The sequence below is a fragment of the Enoplosus armatus genome, chromosome 13 (genome assembly GCF_043641665.1).
Source record: "Enoplosus armatus isolate fEnoArm2 chromosome 13, fEnoArm2.hap1, whole genome shotgun sequence".
Classification (NCBI taxonomy): Eukaryota; Metazoa; Chordata; class Actinopteri; order Centrarchiformes; family Enoplosidae; genus Enoplosus; species Enoplosus armatus.
Genome location: NC_092192.1, coordinates 967,501 through 985,998, shown reverse-complemented (window position 1 = coordinate 985,998; position 18,498 = coordinate 967,501). Strand labels below are relative to the sequence as shown.

Genomic DNA, 18,498 nt, shown 5'->3' with positions numbered 1-18,498 from the left:
TTGTGCTCTTCACCTCCACCTTATATACGCTGTCTTTCTGTAATATAAATATAATGTCAACTGTTTCCAGATTCTGTTGTTTTAGAGACGCTAACAGTTTGTGTTTTCAGGAAGTAGTTGCAGACAAGCAGGGAAAAAATAAGCATGCAGTTTGCAAATACATAATGTAATCAGGAATATTTCTGAGGCCTTGCTAACTTTCTCCTGATGGGCCGTTAAGTGCGTCAGTATTTTTCCAGATAAAACAAGTGTCATTAATCACAAACAGGCAACAAGTTAAGAGCCAAATACAATAATAACCACAATCTTTATCTCAGTGTTTATATGAGAGATTGCTGAGCTCTGATGAATCCCACACAGAGAGACAAGTCCTGGCAGCAGCTTCAGATGGTTGTTGGTTGAATAATGATGCCAACTCTGTGACGGTTGGAGCTCAACACACATTTTTTCCTCTGCAGGTTCAAACATGTGAACTGCTGAGATGACGTCCGTCAGTCTGACAAAACATCAAATCACGGGAAGCACACTTTACTTTAACCTCAGCATTTACACCCGGTAGCATCTGGTTTCCAATCAGGACACATTGACAGCAGCACGAGGCCTTAATGCTGTGAAAGACAAAAAGAGTCCAACGTACAACTTTCAAATATATCTTTTTTACATTGTTTATTTTACATACATAACATAAAAACAGAAGGTTCACAGTGTAACCTCCACCCAAATCTCAAATAAAAAGACACAAAGAAATACTATTATCAAAATAAAATAAAGGAAATAGATGCACAAAATAAACAAAGCAATGCAGTCGCGACCAGGTGACAAAGATCATATATTTATTTGAAGTAATACAGAATGTAACAACCAGATGATTGAGATTATTAAGACTTGTTGATTAAATATTGATGTTATCATGTGGCGCTTTGTTTCTGTGCAGTAGAATAAAAAAGAAACCGACTCATTTCAAGGTCATCTGCAGTATTGTGATGTAATATTTTATCACCATCATCATCAGTCTTATAAATAATTGTGCTTCATCATGTCGTCATCTTGTGAAAGTGAAGTGTTACGCAAACAGACACAGACAGGAAGCAGTGTTTCAGTCTAAGCGCCAGCTTCATCGCGAAGACGCCGGGCCGTCACTAAATAAGAGGAAGCTGAGGATGTTTCGGTGTTTGCGCCGCTTCTGTTTCCTCTTGAATCTCTGCTTGAGTGTCAGGAGCAACACTGGTCACAGGTTCAAATCCACACACTCATGTGCAAACTGACAAATGAGACTAGAGGGACTATAATACTATAATAATACTATAATACTTCAAGTACAGTGTCCTGATTATACTTACATACCTTTACTTATGTAACATTTTTAATGCAGGACTTTTACTTGTAACATAGTATTTGCACAGTGTGGAATTAGTACTTTTACTTGAGTAAAGGAAGTGTGTGTGTGTGTGTGTGTGTGTACGTATATACAGTACACATGACTTTACCAGTGGTGGAGCTAAACATGTCATAAGTTCATCCTCTTCAGAGCAGGAATTTAAAATTACAAAATTGTATTTCAAAGACAAAGACAGGCCGTAGATTTGATTTGTGTATTTGTACATTTATTCTGAAAAGACCGGAGCTGCTGAGGTCCAGCTGGGTTGTTTTCATGGTGTGACTGAAGAATCTGGTCTTGCTGGGTTTGCTGTCTGAGTGTTTGTCTCCCTCTTGTGAAGACTGAGGTGTGTTGATGTTGATGAGCAGAAAACTGAGCAGTATTCAATAATTGTAGCTGTACTTTAGGATTCATGGTTTTATTTCTTCTAGATTACAGAGTTTGAGATTCTTCCTCTTATTTGTCTCCTTTTTCTCTGTCAGCTCACTTTCCTCTGGGCAGCGTTTCAGAAACCTCAGGAATCTCTGACTGTGTGGAAAATCAAGACCATATGTGTGCACCACACACACACACACACTCACACACACACACACACACTCCTTGTTTACTTAATTTATCAGATATTTCTTGTTTTGTGTTTAATAAACTCATGAATACTCTGAATATTTTGCGTAGACGATGTGTTTATACTCAGTAAAGTATGGAAAATCATTTTGGCGTCGGGGTAAAATCGTCTCTGCAGTGTTTTGGGAATGTGGAAGAAGAGTCACGTGATTTTCATGATGAGAAAGTGAGCAGCTGCTTCTGTGTCTGCAGACTAACTTCAGCTTGAGACGTTCCACAGTCGTCATATGTCACAGTGTGATCAGTTGGACAGAACCACGTATTTGATAAACAGATTGATATTAATACGGCATGACTCTGTAGAACTGTCACATCATTTCTTCATGGTTTAATATTAAAAACCCGACGTTTATTCTTCACCCTCAAATGAGAAGTGAATCACTGTCAAAGCTGAAACACTCCCACCCGCCACCCTGACCTCCACAGAAATGTGACACTATGCTAGAATTAAAATGAAACTAAACATGTGAAGTTTGTTCTGAGGATGTCAAAATGAAACGTTAAGCAGAAATATAATACAAATAATCTCTGAATGTTCTGACCAGTAACTGAACTCAAGTCTAAAACACAAAATCTGTCGACACAACAAGAGAGGCGTGTTTCGTTTCATGTCGTGTTTATTTCTTTTCACACAAAAGACAATATTTATTTCTTACAAAGCAATCCTTTGGTGAGTTCAGAGTATCGAGTATCAGTCTGTTTGAGTTTCCCGTCAGATTAACATTTCAACATGAAAAGTAAGAAAAATCATGTAAAATCAAATCAAAATCAAATATCCTCGCAAATATCTGCCACCATATCTGAAGTCCCTCCTAGGACCTGCTAAGAGTGTGTGTGGCGTGTGTGTGTGTGTTATATCGTCAGGGTCTTGGGGTTGACCACCCTGCCAATGAAGAGAAGCGCCCCCGACGCCTCGTCCCGGATCAGGTAGAGGAAGGGCCGGTCCACTCGGTAGGACAGGTGGTTTGCCGTTGAGGTGGCACCGGGGTATAGGTTCCCCTCGGGTGCCGTCTCCATGACAACCTTGTGATTGACACTGCTGAGCATGGCGGGCTGAGCCGAGATCTTCTCCAGGTCCGTGTCCGCTAGCCAATCAGCGAGACCTGCAAGGAGGGAAGGAGGGGAGGGGAGGGGAGGGGAGGGGAGGAAGATGAGGGAATTTGTAGACACTTCACACTTCCTGCCGTAACAAGTGAACAAGTGTTGCATCATATATGATCTAGTTTGAATTTGAGTTTTTCTTTTAAAGCTGCAACAAGTCGTCAATCGATTATTCGATTCAGCAGAAAATTAACAATTTTAAGCAACTATTTTAATAATCGATTATTGAAAATCACAAATATTGGTTCTTTATTTGCATCCATATTTGCTGAAAATCCACGTAAAAGGCAGAAGGTCTTTGCTGGTCAGACCTGGACTCACCCAGATCGCTGAGCAGCGGCAGCAGGTCTGTGGAGTAGCTGAGCCTCAGGGCCGGAAGAGTGAGAGACACCTGGGCAGGTAGGAGCGTCATGGAGAGGTCCTGAACGAACTCGGCGGTCAGACTCTCCTCCAGCAGAGTCATGTTGGAGGTCACGTCATCGGGCAGGAAGATGAACATGCTGACGTCGTCCTGCATCTGGATCTGAGCGATCTGGAGGAACGCAACAGGAGAAATCTCAGGAAGCGGATCGAAGTACTTTAACTCAGGCATCACAGGCTGGTTGGTGGTGTCACCACACAGGGATTTTGGGTAATGAAGTGTCTCTAAGTGTCAGCTCTGTGACTGACTGGCAACCTGTCCAGGTGAAGCCCACCTCTCGCAGGATAAGCAGTTATACATAATGGGCCGAAATTTTAGCACATTTTGTCGAAGTTTAAAGGTCACACACTGATGTTTCAGAGTAGAAAACACTCACCGTGCAGCTCAAATCGGAGTCGACACCCATCTTCACGGGGTAGTTATCCTGTTGCATCATGGGAATGCGAACAGGTGCCCCACCGTCCACTTGGAAGTTCTCCATTGCTCCACTCTGACCGAACCGAGTCACCCACTTCCCTGTTTACAGCAGCGAAGAAGTCCAGTATTAATCCAAGAAGCAACATAAAACTGTCAAAAAGAAAGAGGCAGCACTCTGACACTCAAACGATGCACCAGCGAGCGAGTTTCCTTTCAAATCTACAGGAGAGTTTGACTGTCAGAGGATTTTTACATACCTTTAAAGTAGGCGGCACTCACAGCGTTCACTCCAGAGCTTCGGGAGAAGGACTTGGCCAGGAAGCTCTGTACCTTCCTGCCCGTCTCCAGAGCCACCCAGTCGTTGACTTCTTTAAGATCTCTGGGTCCTCCCTGAAATGCTTTGGGTCGAACTCCATACTGCTGCTCCACAAGAGGGAGGAAGTCCTGCTTCAGACGAAGTCCTGAGAACAGACGGTTTAATCCGCCAGTCAACACCATGAATGTCCATGAGGAGGCCGCTGTCTATGACTGCCTTAAGAACATCCAGAAAGAGCTGGAGCAGCTCTCACACATGTTTCAGACTCTAAACAAAACGCCTTTGATGTCTTTAGTGTTGACTGTGTGATTCACACAGTTTCCTGTAACATCTAACATGTATCTATTTCCATGAACTCACGTCGTGCCAGGTAGAGGCGAGCAGCAGAGCTCAGGCCTTTCCCGGGCGTCCTGACCGAGGCGAGCAGGGCTTTCAGGGTGTTGTGGAGTTGTGGGTCCTGCAGGGTGTGGTACCTCAGAGCCCTGAACAGCTGCCTTTGAGCACGCTCAGACCCTCCTGGGGGATAGGCGGGATCATGTTAAGTGAGCTAACATATTGTATTAACAATAATGATCTGATTTAGAGAATATTTTGACTTTTTTTTACTTTAAGCACTCCTCAAAACCCCATGTGAAGATGTGGCCAGATATTCTCACTGAGTGGTAGGACTGATTGAAATCACGCTGGTAGAGATAAAAAATAAAACATTTTTACATTGTTTCATTTTTTTTCCTCTTTATCTGTTTATTTCTACACATTTTCTTCATGTTTACCTGTATCCATGAATTCAAAGAGCACCTTTTGCAGGAACTCATCCCGGTGCCAGACTCTAACCTACAGAATGTGTATATGAGAAAGAGCTTAGGCGTTCAAATATTTGGAAACATTTTGCTGACTCTCAGGTCTGGCTTGTGCAGCAGTGTGATGTGCAGTGAGCATGAAAAACAATGGTGAACTTTGTGTTTGTCTGTAATCCCTCTGCACTGTCTCGCTTTACTTTCTCAGTTTAAACGATTCGCTGCGAAACTGAACAGAGGAAGAAAAGGCACATATGAAAGAAGAAACGAAAATGAACACGTCACAGACGAGAAACAAAACCGATCGTGTGATGGTGCCGACCACCTGAAGGGGGCAGCAAATAAAACTGAAATGAATTTCAACAAGTTTGGCCGTTGGGTCTGTACACACCATGGCGGTCAAAACCAAAGCACCAGTTTGGATTTAGTTTGTGTGTTTGTGTCTTCACCCATGGAGAGCTGCGTCAGCACCGCAGACACACTGATGGGGGACAGGAAGATGTTGGTTGTGGCTTCGCGGCTCGCCAGAGCGCGGTACAGGTTGTAGCCGAAGTCCGAGGTGGCGGCGCCCATCTTAGTCGTCGGTGTGGTGAAGAGCTCCACGTGTTCCTCCTCCCCACCCGTCTCCTCGCCTCCCGTCTCCGACTGGAACAGATCAATGAAGACAACAGTCAGAAGGTCTGCTGACAACATGTTACCATGGCAACACAGACGGACTAACACATCAGCACATGAGATTTATAATATGACAACAGACTTATCCAACGTTAAAGCATCCTCTATGAAACATCACGAGGTGATGTGATACCTGAGCCTGACAGAAGCTCAGGATGACTCCAAACACCAGCAGGAAAGTTGTTCGCTTCATCCTGGAAGAAAAACATGAGAACAGAGTTTTCATATATTTCAGAGCTCGCCAACTAGATTTTATTGAGAAGAGGTTTCTAATTCTAATGTTTGGTGAGGTGATTAGGGCTGCACATCGATACCACACCTGAGTTTCTCTACAGGTCCCAAAACCTTTTGATGCCTTTGTTTAAGAATACAAATGTGTTTAGCTCTGTTTTTGGTCTCCTCCACCTCCTGAGAGAAACATCGGTCTCTTTATAAAATGCTAAATGCTCCACTATGTTCAGCAGCTCGTCTCTGACTGAGTCCGTCTGCTGACTGTGAACCAGAACCAGATAAACCAGGAGCTGAGAGTCACTACCAGAGACACCTTCAGATCAGGAACTATCTGATCAGAGCATCAGCCAACAAGATTAAGACTCTGACCAGACATGTGATTACTTGACAGAGTTACAGACACTGTACAAAGAAGTACTGGGGTTCACTACCCAGCCCTAGTGGTGATATATAACAGTCATAAACCTGCTGCATCAAACCAAGAACTCCTAATTTGGCGAAGACAAATGAAAGTAACATGTGTGACAGAGACAGAAGCAAAGCTTCGGAGCGAAACTGCTGATGAGGAGAAATAGATGAAATGATCCCAAACAGTTCGATGTTAAGAGAAACATCATCGTCTGTTTGTGGAACCTTTTCAGGTTCAAAGACAATGACGACGGTCAGAGCCACATCATTTCAAAGCAGTGTTTTGTATAATTGCAGGGGGGAGGCCATGAAATGATACAACCAGCTGAAACTTATATACATGAAGACGCCGTCAGGACCACGAGAAAGACCACGTCATCTCTGCAGCCTATTTCTCTCACAAACTGGACCAAATCAATCACTGTGACTCCACCTCTTCAGTGGCTCTGAGGGTCAGTTGAAGTTAAACGTTTCCATCATCACTGTGGTGAACTGCAGCTGCTCAGTTTAAACAATCATTAGGTTTAAAACAGTGGAACAAAGAAAAGGTCAAACACACACAGTGTCTCTTTGTTCTGTACACACACATCTGGACCTGGTTGTCGTGGTTTCACAATAACAACAGTCACACACACACACACACACACACACACACACACACACACACACACTGCCTGATGGGAAACCCAGATGCTGTCGTCCAGTTTCCAGCTGCAGATTCTTCGTCCTGATTTTGAGATTCTGATCTTTTCTTTCCATCTTCTCCAAAGACTCTCAGCGGGTCCTCGAATGATCTCGATGATGATTTTAAAAGGAAAACGTGTTTTGAAGACAGTGAGTTGATCACACTAATTATATAACAAGAAGTCCTGCTCATTGATTTGCAAACTTCCCCACAATCGTCTGATGCAACAAGATGTTAAAGGGATAGAAACTCACTTTTTTATTGTCTCACATATTGAACAACAAATCTGACTGATTCAACACACAGCCAGACCAGGAGTCGTGGAGTAAGATTGTTGACTGTGACCAGGCCCGATGGAGGCCTGCGGAGGCCTGCAGAGGCCTGCAGCAGACCAAAGACGAACTGCTGACACAGCAGGAACTCCTCTCTGATACTCTTTCTCATTGGCTGCTCCTCAACTCTGATATCAAATTGTTCTTGGCACAAAAATCTTTACAACCCCGAATGACCTCCAAACTGATGTAAAGCTCTCAAAAAGGCCCAGAGCTGCAAAGCAGCACTCCATTTTTACATGAGAATGATCTTCATGAATACAATATAATATAAATAACAGTAGTTCTTTATTTCATTATTAGTATTTGTCCAATCTTTGAACTTGAAAACTATTTCAAACACAATAGAATCGAATGATTAACGTTTGTTTAATTGGAGTAAATCGGTGCTGATTATATTAACTATTATATAAAGAGTTCGGTGGAAACGTTGAACTGAACTGACTGGAAACACGTCAACATGTCAGACAACATGTTCCATGTTTCTAAAAGTGTCTTCATGTGAGGAAGGACGGGAGCGTCTTAATGCCAAACAGTGAGTCGATGTTAGACGAAGACGGTCCATCGAACATGGATTTGTGCTTCATCTCGGGCTCCTTCGGTCACAGTTGCAGCCTGAACCACAGCCCCGCTCACATCATGCAGAACTAAAGTCACTCTACATGAATTTCCATTGATTGGATCAAATGTTGTGCGTAAAAGCGCAAAATGACCACAAAAGCGCATAAAAGTGCACTCACCTCTCGTCTGCTTCTGTACGGTCCACGTCGCTCAGAGTCTCTCCCGCTGCAGACAAGGCGAGTCTTGGCCCCGCTGACGCCCCCTGGCTCTGCGCCCACAGCGGCGCGCGTCCCCGCTGCTTCCAACAGAGCACGCGCAAGACTGACAAACGGCTGGATCCAGAGAAGGAAACTTTACAGCCAAAGACAGAAGACAAGAAGTCAGGGGCCCGCAACGTTTAACATAAACATGGTTTGAGGTGTAACTGTACCAGCTCAGAACCTGTACGGGTTTTCATGATCTGGACCAAACCATCTCGTCCTCCCATGCCCCCTTTCTGATCATTTTTAATGCCATGTGGCAATATTTAGTTTGATTTAACATTAAACTGAGATTGGGGAGACAATTTATTCAGTTTTCTTCTCAGGTGTTTTCATACATTCAGATTATAATAAAGTAAACTAATCCTACTGGGGGGGCAACAGAAGCTCAGGGACCCCTGGGAATTCTTGAACATTTCCTACAACCACACAAGAACCTTTGATGCAGTCACCGAGATCCCCCAAGAACTCCAGGACCCAAAAGGCCTTTGGAATGACCTTAAGAACTCATTAAACCCAGATCAATGACCCATGGAACCAAGAAACTTCAAGGAAACACATCAAGGACCTCTGAACCACATTAAGGCACCCAAAATGACCCCTCAAGGATTCTTGGTATCCCCTTAGAACCCCGGCAACTACCTCTGGAACCCCTGAAACCCTCTAGAAAACACCCCTGGGACCACCTCATACATCACTGGAAGCACAATAGAGATCCCAGCAGCTCTGTGAAAGACCTCCTTTGGACCTGAAACCTATCTGAAGAGCTTTCTCTCCAAGTGAATCCACTTGAAAAGTTAACTTCGTCCAAACAAATCCAGAGTAAAAAAAAATGTTTTCCACAACACAATACACTTTTTGTGTCAACATTTTATTTAGAATATCAAATTAAAATCATCACATTGTAGATAAAACATCTGCGAAGAAAAAAATACTCTCAACATTATAATTCACAACTTGTTGGAGGGAATATTGTTTCTTTGTATGAAACAGTTTCATTCGTCTTCTCAGGGATTTTTTATGTGTGTGTGTGTGTGTGTGTGTGTGTGCATTGTTTGCTGTCATCAGGCTTAAAAGTTTTTTCTAAACACTGTGTTTTAACATTTGTATCAGAAACATTTTGATAAACATGAATCAACGTGGTAACCCTGTGAAGTGAGATTATAAACACAGTTTTAGTATTTCAAATTGTGGACTCTTTCATATAAAACTCAATACTGATCATTGTAATTGCAGTGCATTTGCATCGTTTTCCATGTTGAATTCCAAAACCTTTTGAGCAACACAAGACCAAACAGTCCTCTGCTGCATGTCTGAATCTACATGACAAGGAAAGTTTGACAATTTGGGAAATATGCTTATTTGCTTTCTTGCAGAGAATTAGATGCAAAGATCGATTCTCTTGCCTGTCTCTGCTCGTTACCCGGCAACCTCAGCAGCACAAGACTCCAGGAAGTCGCTGTGATCAAACAAGAAATAGTCCCGCACATAAAAACCACAATTTGTAATTTTCACACTTTGGTTTTTATTCAGATTAAACAAATTAGATGTACAGTGTTAATCAGTGAGCTTTAGAGGTGCTGGAAGGCAGATTTTGTTTTGTACAGAGCCAGGTTAGCTGGTTCCCCGTTTCCAGTCTTTATGCAATGCTAAGCTAAACTAGCAGCTTCATATCTACCTGACAGGCATGAGAGTGGTATCCATGTTCTGATGTAACTCAGGACTCAAGAAGCATGTTTCCAAAAATGTCTCACTTTTCCGTTAACGAAACGTAAGATTCGAAACTTGCAGGTACAGAGTCGTCTGGTTTGGAGCAGGTTTCACGTCGCTGTTATTTCTTCTTCCTGACGCTGTCCTCCAGTCCATTTACATGCTGCAGCTGCTCCCTCTCATCAGCGGGGGCGCTACATAACTGCATGCTGCTGCCCTCTGCTGGCTGTGTCTCACTGCATGACCTGTTGCTGTGATTGATGTTTATGTCTCTTGTCCTGGCATCCTCCGTCACAGGCTGGTCGCTCATGGTGCTGTTCCCATGGGGATCATCATTGAGCATGGAGGCGGGGTTCGTAACGATGCCCATGAAGAGGGGGGCCAGGGAGGTGTCATCAACAAGGGCGAAGAGGAAGGGGGAGTTGACGGAGAAAAGAGAGACGGAGCGCATGGAGGTTACAACAGTGGTGGCGGACGCTTCCACGCCTTCCTCACTGAGTTCTACGGTGCTGGCGTGGCGGACACCTGTCACCTTCAGAGGGTGGTCGGAAATCCCAGAAAGGTCAGGACCCGAAAACAGAGAGCCGAGTCCTGATAGAAAGAATCAAAGAAAGAGAAAACAGGGCAGAGTTACAGACTGAATGGACAGATGTACTCTGCATAGACGGACTTGTTGCATCAGGACACTGTCCTATTTCCGACCATCAGCACTTCCCAGTGCATTGATGCTCCAGAAAGTTTTATCACATTCTCTCCCTGGATTGGCACACTCAGGCTTCTGTAAATCGACCCCTTCTTACGTCTGTATCGTCTGTCCTGTGTGTTACAGGGTCGTCAGATACGTGACGCTACACAACATGACCAGTGTGTGTTGCCGTTTAGCTGTTTGGGTCACCACCTATCTATGTTGTTTCTTCCAGACATCCGTTCTGTCTTAGTGAAACTAAAATTCTCACCCATGCTGATCAGCGCTTCCTGGAGCTCCTGGCGGTACTGCAGCTTCACCTTGGGTAAGTTGACCTGCATTGTTTTCTCCTGAGGTAGACGTCTGTAAAGGTCGGAGATGTTCAGTTTTGGCAGCACAGATGAGACGTTTCCTCTGCCGAGCAAGGGCATGACGATTAAGAAGCTGGTGTTTCCCTTGAAGGGAAAACTGGCAACCTGGATGAGAGAGAGGGATTTTCTTTTTATTCCTTTTATTTCATATGGACTAACTCTGAACAAATAGACTATAGGAACACATGGTGGTTAATGTCCGGAGATATCTAGGAGGAATCCTGATCAGTTCTACAAACCATCTCAAAAGCTCCTCCCTGCGAGGGGGCTGCAGTTCAGCTCTGAATTCCTGTCCTGTCTTTAGCTCCTTACCCTGTGAGACCAGCTACCCTACAAAGGAAAACTCACTGCGGCTGTATCATTCTTTTAGTCAATATCCAAGGCTCACAACCCCAGCTGACGGCTGGAACAAAACGAAGACAACTGAGAACTCCGCCACATCAATTGTTTTTGTCAGGACACTTGGTTGTGTTTCATTGCTTGTATATCATATGTTAAATGAAGAGAAAAATTAAATGTAGTAAAGATAATTGGGTGTAGGTGGTACTGATGTTGCCTTAACTCTGCCATATCCACAAATTTTATTCTTTTATTTTGGACAGTATTGGTACCATCACTGATGTGCCCATTAAGGTACAGGTGTTACCTGTGCTTCCAGTTCTGGATCGTCCAGCAGGCGGAGAGGGTACTGGGCAGACTTCATCATGTCCACCGACACAGAGTTCTGGTTGTCTAAGTAGAACACTCCCTTAGAGGTCACTTGGGGGTCAAATCGTGTTTGCCATTCACCTGACAAACACAGGGGAGAGCAAGAAGGAATCATTAGTAACTTACTGGCTCTGAATTTACATCTTCATGATGAGCACTGGACTATGCTAAAGGTGCGCCCTATCACCTCTCCTGTTTATAATGTTCATGGACAGGATATCAAGGATCTGCCCTGGTCTGAAAAGTGTCTGGTCTGCTGATATTAGGGTGGCATGTATATTGTTTGCTGATGATGTTGTCCTTTTGGCCCTGACCATGATCTCTGACGTGAAATGAAGCAATTTGCAGCCACTGTGAAGATAAGTGTTGGGGTCTAATGGTTAAGGCGCATACCACATAACCACAAAGGTTTTATTCCCGGCTGGGGACCTTTGTTGCATGTCATACGCCTTTCTCTCCCCATGTTTCCCGACAATGTGACTGTCAAAAAAGGAAAAAATGCCAAACAATTATCTTTAAAAAAAATATCAGTGTTCAAAAGACTGAGCTCTGCCCAGCTGATGGGCAGCAACTCCCTTGTGTGGAGGACTTCAGCAGTCTGGGGGTCTTATTCGTGAGTGATGATTAAAAGCATTGCAAGACTCACAGCTGCAGTTGCAGTAATAGCAGCTTTGGAGACTGGTTTGGTTTTGGGGACTGCTCCAACCCTCAGCTATGGTCATGTGTTTTTGCTATTGACAGAAGGCATGAAAACAAGGATCTAAGCAATCGACGTTGGGTTACTCTGCAGGTGAGCTAGCTTCGCTCTACAAGACACAAATGGGAGGTCTATGCTTCAAAAAGACCTTTTTATCAAGCAACTGCTCTACAACTGGAGTGATGATATAGGCAACTGGTGATGATACTCATATGGTCCTTCCTTTGGAGGCGCTGGATAGACAGCACAGATTTAATTTCCCAACTGGCCAGGGAGCTCTTAGGGATCCCCTAAGAAGAGTCGTTTATGGGGGAGAAAGACACCTGGGCCACTCTGGCACTTATGTCAGTGTGCAAGTCAAGTAGCCCAAAGTTAATGTATTTATTCCTGTCTTCACTTTAACTAAATAGATAACCATACTGAGTGGTCTTTGGTGGAATGGTTCACCTTTGAAGTATACAGCGTTCATTAGTATTAGCACCACGTCATGTGGAATACTTTCCAGGAAGTTAGGAATGTGACCGTTGGTGGCGTTCTCCACCCATTGGTTGACCTCCTCCACAGAGACCAGAGGGACGGGCTGTGATCGGTACCTGAAGAAGAAACAAATCTTTCTACTTACAAGTTCGACAACAAAACTGGAAGAATTGGTTCATATAGATGTAAGAAAAACATCCACTATTACTGCTTTTACTTGCTGCAACTGTAAATTCCCATTAACTTAAAAATATGCTGTCCGGTATCTTACAGTCTGATATATTCTGCTCACATTGTCATGGCTGTCGATGTTTATTCTCTTTTCTCCCCCAGTCTCCAGCTTCAGTAATTTAGGCCTACATGCACACTACCTGCCCTGTCTTTTCAGACCATGCCATTCTCCACATGACCAGCAGCCGTCACTATCGAGCTTTCCACCCGAGCGATTACTTGACCACCTCATCCCCACAGGTGTTCCCCATTTGCCCATTAGCTCCCCAGTATATGTGGCCCTCATTCATGCTCTTCACTTGCCAGTTTGTTATTGTTTACCAACCTTAGCCTGTTTGACTAGCTTCCTGCTCTTAGACTTAGCGTGCCTGCTTTTGCCCTTGTTGATCTCTAGTTGCCAACCTTTTTCTTGACTGAGTAAAGACTATTTTTAGTAATCCTTCTCAGAGTCTGTTAATGAAAGGTAGGTGCATTCAACCACTGTGTGTGTATATGGCCTGACTGTAGTTGATACCTGGCCAGAGAGTCCTCAACAAAAGACAACTTCACTTCAAATCCTGAGAGATGAAAGAAGGCAGAGAAAATGGAAAAAGGTGGATAAAACGAATCTTGCATGAAACGTATTAGAAACCATCGTGAGTTCAACACTCATCACCACACACCTGGTCTCAGGTACATGCGTGTTGCCACCTCCAACGATGTGTTTCTGAAATGAGGTAGAAGGCCTCCCAGTATGTGATGGTAACACGGCAGACTGTGGGCATGAAGGCTCTTCAGCAGCAGCTTCTCAGTCTCATTGCGAGCACCTGAGAGAAACAATTCAATCTGAACAAATAGTTTCTAAAGAATATACAGTATCAGTTGATGGATGATATAAAGAATATGGAACAGCCTCTTCAGCATGTGGCTTTACATGTGCAAAGATTTCGTGAGGCAGAGCTGCTGTCAAGTTTTTCTGCTTTGATAATATGACACCAGACTAAAAATCTGTTGCCACACTAGCGGTCCCATGAGGTTGTAATGCTCATTACTGCCCACAAACAAAATGATTGAGGGAGATTAGCCTTTATTTCACAAAATGTGTCTCCATTCCTGGGCCCAGCTTAAGTAGGACATGGAAATCTCACCATTGTTGTGCGGATGAACAAATGGAGAAGCAGCCTGTGAATCAGTTAAAACTCCTACTGTACTGCACACAATTGGCTGAATATTGCACTCTTAATTCTCATCAAAAAATGTTATTAAACTCTGACCTAGGGTGAGCTGAGCGAGGGCAAAGGCCAGGCTAAGAGGCGATAGGAGGACGTTCGGCTGCTGTGGACCAACAGGCAGCTTTTCCAGGAGCTTTAAACCCATGCGCTCTATGGTGCCCCCTATTGCCCTGTGTTCCTCAGGGCTGAACACCCGCCTTCCTTCACAGCTGTGAACCTCCTCCGTCTCCTCTTCATCCTCAGGATCAGAGACTACAGGAGCTCCTGGAGTGGGCTCCTCCTGAAGACAGGAGGACAGACAGGGTTCACGTTCTGAAGAGTACGGTTACATACAGGATGTAGTAGTTTACTAGAACGGGGTTCTTACAGTCAGTCCCAGACAGCAGAGACAAAGCAAGAAAAGAAGAAGACACAGCTTCATTTCCAAACAACCAGCCTGAAAAACATGAGAGACATCATCAACCATGAGGCAGACATAAAACTGGCTTTGAGGCTGCCTACATTATTATCGATGATTACCACAACACATTACAGGTTTTTATCTATTGATGAGATTGATAAAATTAATCTCTTTTGTCCACTTTTGTCTCTTTTGTCTTTGTGAACCAGGAACCAAAGAACAATAATCACACAGACAATAATCATTATCTGTAACAGCATGTGATGAATAATATGAGTGGAAGAAAGACAAAAATCTAGTTTAATCTGGCTTCTGTTATTTACGTCCTTCTAGATCTGAGTCCCATCTTATCCTCAAATTAAACATTTTAAAAATGGTTGTTTTCAAGGATTCAGTGCCTGAACACAAACATTCTGACCACCGCGATGTAATTATGACGTATTTCGTAACTGGAAATTTTCAGGGACGCAGCAGTTAAGTCCCCCAAAGTCAGTCCAACGAAGGCCACATGTCTGCTCTGAAGGTATCTGATTAAGTACGGATATGATATGTGCACATGAGAACATCCTAGCATGTGAGCATGCTAATATTAGCATGTTAACGTGTATGTTCAAAGTTCAACTGAAGCTGAAAGATTTGGTTGGTTTAGAGGTAACCTGTCATGAACTGAAGTGGTATAGTTTTCTGTCCTGTTGGTGCTGCTGGAGGAAAAGTCAAGGGATCACCTTAGTTATCAGGATCCATTCATTAGGAGTGTTTATACCAAATTTCATGTCAACTCGTCCAATTGCTGTCAAGATATTTTAGTCTGGACCAAAGTGTTTGATTGTCAGACCCACATTGTCGTCCGTAAAGCTAAAAGCTGTCAAGACAATTAAAAAGTCAGATATGGTTTTTCATTGTAATGGTATCTATCAGTGTCAGTCGGTTTAGAGTCAATCGAGGTTTCAGATATGGCTGCTGTGTTTACCAGTGGACTAAAGGTTACTGTTTCAGAACCCTTTTTTTTTTGCTGAGCCACAATACACTGAATACACAGTACACAAAATACACCGAAGTACATGAACGCGATAAGGCTCATATATGCAATCTGTATCTTTGGACCTGAGGAGCTGCATCTTCTCAATCTGACTTCAAAACTCTCTTTATGACTGGTTGAGTCTTTTTAAACTACAGATTGTTTTAGCAGAGCTGAAACTGACTGGCAGCAGACTCAGACTCAGAACGCAGTTTAAAAATACTCTGGAGAAATCAAAGAGGATCCGAACTCACCTGGCCTGTGTATGATGTGGAGGCAGATGATGAGAAACCAAAGGGGTTAAAATATTAGATGAATAAAATAAGAGTAAAAACAGATATGGTCAACCTTCTGCAGGCTGGACAGCTTAGTGGCTGGACTCAACCACTGCCGCCCCCGTTGGCTGGTTAATAATCAACCCTGGACCGATCATGGCTCTGCCTGTGGTCACCACAGTTGTAAAACTCTTTGTAGAGTTAACAAAGACTTTGGTTTCACCAATATTAACTTCCTAATAATACTAATAACTTAGTATCTCACAATAATGACAGTAGCCCTCTGTATGTAATAGTATAAATTAGAAAATTTGAATTAGAAACGTTAATCAGGCATTAATCTAGATTATAAATATGATGTAGAATATTAATGAGAGTAAGTGAATAATATGGCACATATTTAATGAAGTGCCTAATAAGCAAGACCCAGCAAGTCCAAGGTCATAATTATGAATTAATAATTGTTAAAATGGTGCATGAGGATTGAAATATTCATTCTCATTCTTCATTTTTCATCAGTGTTTCACTGGTAGTCACATAAGAAGTGATAAAGTCACTTACTGCTTGTCTTATGTCTAAACTAAACTTCAATAAAACTAACAAAGTTAAACTAAACTAATCAGTAAACTAAGCTAAGCTAAAGTTGAACTTGAGCTAAACCTGACAACAAAACTGGCACAATTTTCAAAGTGATTGAAAGCAAGTCTCAGCGTTTCACATTCAGACTGCTTCGTGCACTGAGCGTCCTTCAGCTTTGTGCCGTCATGGCGCTCTGCACATACATTCAGCAGAGAGTGGGCGTGTATTTGTCTTGTTCTGACCGCCTAGTTCCAGCTTAACGCCCCCACAATGCAGCTCTGTAACAAACAGGGTCCTTCCTTCGCCCCCTTCACCTTGATCCTCCTGGTTTCGTCACAGAACCACGACAGCCTCAGAGACTCATGTGATTCATGTCGGTCTGAAATCTGGCAAAGGCAGAGAGGTTTGTTTCAAAATACGAGGTAAATATCGCCCTCAGCGTAATTCAAGAATCTGTTTATTTACATGGGGTGATGTCCTTGTTCAAATGAACAAAATGACACACATTCAGACATCTGTCGTTCTCAAAGCCAAATTCTCCATGCAGGACGATAGTTTCAGAGTTTTAGACTGCTGGACTAAACGCTGTTCAACTTCTGGTTGGAAAGCTTTTCATGCCACATGAGACAACAGTGTTAGTATTTAGACAATAGTTTTCTTCCACCTTTGTGGCCACAGTTTGGATAAAGTATTTCTTCAAGTCCAACATCTGGTGGAAAGTTTGAAACCTGAAGAGTGGATGAAAGAATTAAATAAATATATATGTATATGTGTGTGTGTCTGACGGGAACATTTAGCTGTCCACATACTTTTGGCATCATGGTGTATTTCGGGGGGGGGGCTGCTTGTTGCACTATCACAGTGTGTTAGTAAAGAAAGAAAAACCATCCAGCTCCTCCCACACATTCTCTCTGCTGCCTGACTTCCAGTAATAACAGACACATTTGCCAGCTGCACACACACACACACATTCATACACTTGACCCTGTAAACCACTGTTGAGGACGCCCCCCCAATCCTCAGGGCCTCAGCCAGCGCGGGGGGGGGGGCGCAACCCCAACTAACCAGATTGTTTTCAGCTTCTGTTTTTAAAATACGTGTGAAACTTTGTGCCAGTAAGTTAGAAGTCCTGACATTGTCTCAAGAAACCACAGAGATTCATATTTAAAGTTTGAAGTGCTTTATTTAAAACAAACATTAGAAATAGTGTTTTTATTGTTGCTTCTTGCAGCACTGAGCAGCTGTTTGTCTTTCAGACGTCAGAGTAAAACTCTGAACAGGGTTGAGAGTGATGGGGAGCTCACTCCTCGTGAAGTCGTCCTGTCTCTGAACTCGACATAGATGGTTAAATCCCTTTTCCAGCTTCTTCACAACTTCTTCAAGGAGGAAGAGGATGTTACTGCAGGACAACATCTTCCTCAGTTGAATCTTCTCTGAGCTTTAACAAGGCAGGACTGTGGTGAAGGATTGAGGATTGTTGTTACATGCCATAGAATCTGCTGGAACTCATCTACAGTGAGCGTGTTGCTGTGTTGTGACGACGTGCAGAAGATCAGTTTTTTCTTCAGGTTGGTGAAGACTGAGTTGTGGATGCCATAGTTGTTGTCCATTTGTATTGTCTGCACTGAATGCTGTCACCTGATCGATTGATAATCCAAATGTATCGTACAGGATTGTAATATGTGTCTACATGTTGTCAGACTAACCTGGAGAAACACATGACATATAAGATGGTATCATCAGCATAAAAACAGACTCAGTAGGAAATGAATATTATTTATGTAGAGCAGCAGGTCCATACTGACCCCTGCCGGTCACAGTTATCTGAGGATTTGATCAGCTTGAGTGATGTGTTTTCGTATTTAATATTATGGACTACTCAACACAGTATCGACCAATCGGCCCCCGTGAAAGAGGCCTTGTCTTGTCA

General features: G+C 43.2%; 2 protein-coding genes across 2 annotated transcripts; both read right to left on the bottom strand.

The window, feature by feature from the left end:
* Nucleotides 1–2,601: 2,601 nt before the first annotated feature.
* On the bottom strand, nucleotides 2,602–8,204 carry serpinf1 (serpin peptidase inhibitor, clade F (alpha-2 antiplasmin, pigment epithelium derived factor), member 1). Its single transcript, XM_070917404.1, has 8 exons — nucleotides 8,126–8,204; nucleotides 5,863–5,923; nucleotides 5,504–5,699; nucleotides 4,618–4,773; nucleotides 4,199–4,402; nucleotides 3,901–4,040; nucleotides 3,425–3,635; nucleotides 2,602–3,105 (listed from the first exon to the last, which is right to left on the bottom strand). The coding sequence occupies exons 2-8, from the start codon at nucleotides 5,920–5,922 to the stop codon at nucleotides 2,855–2,857; spliced, it is 1,218 nt and encodes a 405-aa protein (XP_070773505.1). The 5' UTR covers nucleotide 5,923; nucleotides 8,126–8,204; the 3' UTR covers nucleotides 2,602–2,854.
* A 1,833-nt stretch (nucleotides 8,205–10,037) lies between these two features.
* serpinf2a (serpin peptidase inhibitor, clade F (alpha-2 antiplasmin, pigment epithelium derived factor), member 2a) lies at nucleotides 10,038–14,717 on the bottom strand. The gene is made up of 8 exons (XM_070917880.1): nucleotides 14,664–14,717; nucleotides 14,339–14,576; nucleotides 13,748–13,891; nucleotides 13,600–13,642; nucleotides 12,825–12,970; nucleotides 11,619–11,761; nucleotides 10,873–11,077; nucleotides 10,038–10,507 (listed from the first exon to the last, which is right to left on the bottom strand). Exons 1-8 carry the CDS (start codon nucleotides 14,715–14,717, stop codon nucleotides 10,038–10,040), a joined length of 1,443 nt encoding a protein of 480 aa, XP_070773981.1.
* Nucleotides 14,718–18,498: the final 3,781 nt, after the last annotated feature.

Bases quoted from the DNA above. Each gene is read 5' to 3' on its own strand.
- serpinf1 (XM_070917404.1), bottom strand. From the start codon at position 5,922: ATGAAGCGAACAACTTTCCTGCTGGTGTTTGGAGTCATCCTGAGCTTC. The intron at 4,774-5,503 runs GTGAAGACACAA...CCTATCCCCCAG, and splicing joins GCTGACGCAGCTCTCCATGG to GAGGGTCTGAGCGTGCTCAA. The intron at 3,106-3,424 runs GTGAGTCCAGGT...CCCTCCTTGCAG, and splicing joins GCCGCTGCTCAGCGATCTGG to GTCTCGCTGATTGGCTAGCG.
- serpinf2a (XM_070917880.1), bottom strand. From the start codon at position 14,717: ATGAAGCTGTGTCTTCTTCTTTTCTTGCTTTGTCTCTGCTGTCTGGGA. The intron at 12,971-13,599 runs GTATCAACTACA...TTTCTTCTTCAG, and splicing joins GTTGAGGACTCTCTGGCCAG to GTACCGATCACAGCCCGTCC. The intron at 10,508-10,872 runs GTGAGAATTTTA...TCTTTCTATCAG, and splicing joins GGAAGCGCTGATCAGCATGG to GACTCGGCTCTCTGTTTTCG.